The 5,626-nt window shown below is 46.2% G+C and overlaps 1 protein-coding gene and 2 pseudogenes across 1 annotated transcript; 2 read left to right on the top strand and 1 right to left on the bottom strand.

Annotated features, from left to right (window-relative positions):
- ORNANAV1R-PS3296 (vomeronasal 1 receptor ornAnaV1R-ps3296 pseudogene) lies at window positions 1,284–2,189 on the bottom strand (annotated as a pseudogene).
- On the top strand, window positions 4,086–5,015 carry ORNANAV1R3210 (vomeronasal 1 receptor ornAnaV1R3210). The gene is given in 1 exon segment (NM_001253602.1): window positions 4,086–5,015. A coding segment is annotated over 1 exon segment (930 nt).
- Window positions 4,090–5,019, top strand: ORNANAV1R-PS3778 (vomeronasal 1 receptor ornAnaV1R-ps3778 pseudogene; annotated as a pseudogene).

Raw genomic sequence — 5,626 nt, 5'->3', positions numbered from 1 at the left:
CATTCTTAAGTAAACCTGGCTTTCCCGAGTTCTGTTAGTGGACTGACATACATCACCTTTCCTTTGTCAAAGCATATTCTTACAGTACAAGATCAGGGGAGGAAAAATGGAGCAAGGGCGTTTAGTTCAGTGCAGAAAACAGTCAGGCAATTGTATTTGTTGAGCGCTTACTGTGTGTAGATCACCATACTAAGCGCTTGGGAAAGTATAATATCACAATATAACGGACACATTCCCTGTCTGCAATGAGCTTAAAGTCTAGAGGGGGAGATGAACATGAATATAAATAAATATGATTACAGATACGTATATAAGTGCTATGAGGCTGGGAGAAGTTATGAATAAAGAGAACAAGTCAGGACATTGCAGAAGTCTAGTGGAAGAAAAGTGAAAGAGGGGTTAGTTTGGGAAAGTCTCTTGGACGAGATGTGCCTTCAATAAGGCTTTGAAAGGGGAGAGAATAATTGAGGGCATCAAGCTGTGCAACGAAACAAGGCAGGTTAACAGATCGTAGGTCTCTGAGAGGGAACAGGACAGATTCCCTTTCCTCTTCTTCCACTCCCTTCTGCGTTGCCCTGATTTTCTCCCTTTGTCCTAACCCCCTTCCAGCCCCGCAGCACTTATGTATATATCTGTAATTAATTTATTTCTACTGATGTCTAGCTCCCACCTCTAGACGGTGAGCTCATTGTGGGCAGGGAATGTGTCTGTTTATTGTTGTATTGTACTCTCCCAAGTGCTTAGTACAGTGCTCTGCACACAGTAAGTGCTCAGTAAACATGATTGAATGAGTGAATTTTCAGGGAGTGGATGTGTGGGACAGAGAGCAGGTGAGGAGAGTGAAGTTGGACAGAGAAATTTAAGAGTTAGTGAGGGAACAGTATGTAAAGATGATTAGATGGATCTCATGGACAGGACCTAATCGGAGCAACCAGATTGGACATTGAAAGGCAGAAGTGTGCGGCCAGGGAAATCTGACTGATAACATCAGAGCAGTGGCAGCCATTCCCACTTTTGCATGGCTTCTCCAGAACTTGCCCTTCCAGTCTAGTGATTAAAGGGAGGTGGGGAGGGCAGAGTTCACCTTTTATGTGAAAGCTACAACTCCCTCCACAGCTGCTGTCTCTGCCAGTCCTTGGAATGGCTCCTGGTGGTTCCCCCCATCTGTATGGGTAGACCCGAATCAGGAAATCTGGTCACCTCCAGCTCAGGAGATCACAGAGGGAGGACAGGCGGCTTCTAAGGCACTTTGTGCACAGGAGATTCCCTTTTCCAGAATATTCTCATCTCCTGTCACTGCAAATCACCAGGAATGGACAGACAGATGAGAAGGTGAATGCCAAAAGCTGGTGGGCTTTCACCAGCAGAGGAGACTTTTCTTTCATGTTGAGTAAAACACTGAACATGATGGACTGGCTGCCCTAAAGGAGGAAATAGAGGGTGACCAGGATGATGACCCTCGTGGCCACTCGGACCTCAGGCATCTGTCTGGGGGAGGAGCCGGGCCCATGGAGGTGTCAGACCTGCCGGTGGTGCCTGTGCAGAACAATGACCATGTAGCCACTGGCCACGCTCATGATCGCTGCAAATATAAGATCACGGCCAGAAAGGAAAATGGCATTTACCAAAGCAACCTCCGTATGAAGAATGATTATTGAACAATAATTAAGAGCGTATGTAATACGAACGGTGATGCTGTTCTGGGGGCCGGTTGCATATATCAGTGTATTAATGTTGATCAGCAAATTGAGCACTCAGAAAAAGACCAAGGAGGGGACAACACACTTGGGTAATTGAGCTTTGACCCATGACCACTGGGAGATGGTGGGGCTGATATATTTTCATTACCCTATTTATTTTGTTAATGAAATGTACATCACCTTGATTCTATTTAGTTGCCATTGTTTCTACGAGATGTTCTTCCCCTTGACTCTATTTATTGCCATTGTTCTCGTCTGTCTGTCTCCCCCGATTAGACTGTAAGCCCATCAAAGGGCAGGGACTGTCTCTATCTGTTGCCGACTTGTTCATTCCAAGTGCAGAGAAGCAGCGTGGCTCAGTGGAAAGAGCACGGACTTTGGAGTCAGGGCTCATGAGTTCGAATCCCAGCTCTGCCACTTGTCGGCTGTGTGACTGTGGGCAAGTCACTTAACTTCTCTGTGCCTCAGTTCCCTCATCTGTAAAATGGGGATTAAGACTGTGAGCCCCACGTGGGACAACCTGATTCCCCTATGTCTACCCCAGCGCTTAAAACAGTGCTCGGCACATAGTAAGCGCTTAACAAATACCAACATTATTATTATTATTATTACAGTGCTCTGAACATAGTAAGCGCTCAATAAATACTAATGAATGAATACTGAGAGCTTACCTCCTCCAAGAGGCCTTCCCAGACTGAGCTCCCCCTTTTCCGTCTGCTCCCCTTCCACCCTCTGCTCCTCCCCCTTCCCCCTTCACCTCCCCTCAGATGAGTCCCCTTTCCCTCTGCTCCCTCTCTCCTCTGCTCCCCACCCCAACCTCTTCTTCCCCTCCCCCATTCCCCTCCACTCAGCACTGTGCTCATTCATATAAATCATTTATTACCTTATTCATTTTGTTAATGAGGTGTACAACCCCTTGATTCTATTTATCTTGGTAATGTTGCCTTGTTTTTGTTTCGTTCTGTTTTGCTCTGCTGTCTGTGCCCCACAATTATACTGTGAGCCCATCACTGGGCAGGGATTGTCTCTATATGGTGCCTAATTGTACATTCTAAGCGCTTAGTACAGTGCTATGCACATAGTAAGAGCTCAATAAATACTATTGAATGAATGAATAAACTGAATGAAGGAGACCTTCCCAGACTGACCCCCCTTTTTCTCCACTCCTACTCCCTTCTCCATCGCCCCTACTCCCTCTTATGCTCTACACCCTCCCTGCCCCACAGCACTTGTGTATATATGTATATATTTATTATTCTATTAATTTTATAAATGCTGTGTATATATTTATAATTCTATTTATTTTTATGCTATTGTTGCCTGTCCTCTTTTTCATTTTGTTGTCTGTTTCCCCCTTCTGGGCTGGGAGCCCGTTGTTGGGTAGGAATTGCCTCTATCTATTGCTCAATTGTACTTTCTAAACGCTTATTATAGTCCTCTGCACACAGTAAGCGCTCAATAAATACGATTGACTGAATGGATGAATGAATGAATGAATGTGGGGAAACCGTACCACAGCTCCTTCAAGGCCCGTGGGAACCAGACCCCCGAGAGTTGGGCTGGGAGGACACATTGATCTGACCCAGGATGCCACTGCTGATATCCTCGTGGGCCCTGTTCTCAAATATCTGCTCTTTATCCTATTCCGGTACCATGTCATTAATCCACTTCATACCAAGTAGGCAGCAAAAAAGAGACCAGGTTAGTCTCTTCCCCAGGTCTTCTCCTCCCATGACTTTAGCCCACTCACAAACGCTTACTCCTACAGACTCCATTATTCCCTTGTTTACTTTAGTTATGATATTTACTGAGCTTTATCATTATTATTATCGTTAACTTTTTAATAAGCATTTTACGAGACAGGTTTCATGAGACTGAGCTTTGCTGATATTTCAGTCAATTTGCAGGAAAGATTCCTTTTCTCATCAGTGTCCATCATGGCACCAGCAGTGGCTTGGGCCAGTGTGTAGAAGAGACGCTTGAGAATTTAACAAGGTTAGTGCAACTGTCTATAAGGGAGACAGAAATTTTTCACTGAACATGGAAAAATGTTCTCTCCCCTTCTTTCTCTTTTTTCCTATTCTCTGTTTCTCCCTCTTCACCTTTTCTTCCTCTTTCCCTCCTTCTATCTTTAGCTTATTCCTCTGTCTCTTTTTTGCCCATATTTTTCTCAATTTTCTCTCCCTCCTCCTCTTTTCATCTTCTCATCTCCTTTGGCTCCTCCCCTACTTTCTGTCTATCCCTTTCCCCATTTATTTTTCTGTCCAACCCTCTCGGTATCTCCCTCTTCTTGTTCCTCTCTCTCCACCTCTCTGTTTTACTCCCGATCTCATGTCTCCTTCTCTGTTCTAGGGTGATCTGAAACTTATCAGAAAATACAGGGCAATGGATGGCACTGAGCTCTCCTTTCGGATTGCCATTCTATTACAGATCAGCCTCGGGGTTTCAGTGAACATCTTCCTCCTCCTATTTTATATCCGTGTGATCTCTGCCACCCATAACCCCAGCTCATCTGACCTGATCCTAGCTCATCTGGCCTTCGCCAATGCCATCATCCTCTTCACCAGTGGAATCCCCGAGGCCATGTCAGCTTGGGGGTGGAGAAACTTCTTAGATGTCATTGGATGTAAAATCCTCTTATACTTCTACCGAGTGGCCCGGGGCCTTGCCATCTGCACCACCTGCCTCCTGAGCATCTTCCAGGCCGTTACCATCAGCCCCGGCACCTAGCGTTGAGCAAGGGTCAAAGCCAAATTACCCAAGTGCATCCTCCCCTTTTGTCTCCTCTCCTGGATCAGCAATATGTTAGTAGACGTTAACGTGCTGATCTACATGACCGGCCCCCAGAACGGCAGCAGCATCTGGCTCATACTGGACCTCAAATACTGCTCGACCATCAGTGCCAGTCCCGCGGCTACCTTGGCCGTGGCGGCTGTGATTTCCTTCCGGGATCTCTTCTTCGTGGGGCTCATGAGTGCGGCCAGTGGCTACATGGTGTTTGTCCTGTACAGGCACCACCGGCAGGTCCGGCACCTCCACAGGCCTGGACGCTCTCCCAGAGAGATGCCTGAGGTCAGAGCAGCCAAGAGAATCATTGCCCTGGTCACCTTCTATGTCCTCCTGTATGGGAGGCAGGCCATAATGCTGAGCATTTTAGTGAATATGAGAGAGAAATCTCCTCTGCTGGTGAACAGCCACATGGTGTTAACATTCAGCTTCTCGGTCATCAGTCCTTTCCTGATTATCTACAGTGACAGGAGGATGAGAACGTTCTGGAAAAGGGGGTCTCCTGAGTCTATCCTGGATCCCTCCTAGGCTCCCAGGGATGGCTCCTGCTCTCCCACTGAAATCCATTGGATTAAGGTGACAGGTTGTCTTGATTGGGTAACACTTTACCAATCCTTACCGTGGCCCTGAGGGACATTTTGAGGACATTCAGTCGAGACAACCTACATTGGTTATTCCTAAACTTCACAGTTTTTCCGGAAGACTGAATCTGACAGTGATGCAGATGGTAAGTGTGTTGTGTCAAAGGAAAGCATTCTGCTACTCTGTGAAGGAGGGAGGGAGAAAAAAAGAACAAGAGGGAGAGAGCAAGAGAAGAAGTACGAGAGAAAGATGGAGAGAATGGGAGAATGAGAGGAAGAAAGAGAAAGATAAAACAAAGCAGAATGAATAAGAGAAGGAAAAAGGTAGTGTGAGAAATCAATAGAAACAGATGGGGAGAGGGAAAGACAGAGACAAGAGCAGAGAGAGGGGGCAATGGAGAGAATTATGGAGAGGCAGGAGCAGAAAGAAATTGAGAGGGAGAAAGAGATAAAAATAGAAACAGTAAAAGACTCAGAGACAGAGAGCCAAAGAGAGCCAGAGAAAGAGTCAGAGATGGAAAGATCTAAAGGGGCGAGGAGGAGAGCCAAAAAAGAGAT

This window comes from Ornithorhynchus anatinus, unplaced genomic scaffold, assembly GCF_004115215.2.
Source record: "Ornithorhynchus anatinus isolate Pmale09 unplaced genomic scaffold, mOrnAna1.pri.v4 scaffold_52_arrow_ctg1, whole genome shotgun sequence".
NCBI classification, from domain to species: Eukaryota; Metazoa; Chordata; class Mammalia; order Monotremata; family Ornithorhynchidae; genus Ornithorhynchus; species Ornithorhynchus anatinus.
This window is presented reverse-complemented; position numbering and strand designations above follow the sequence as displayed.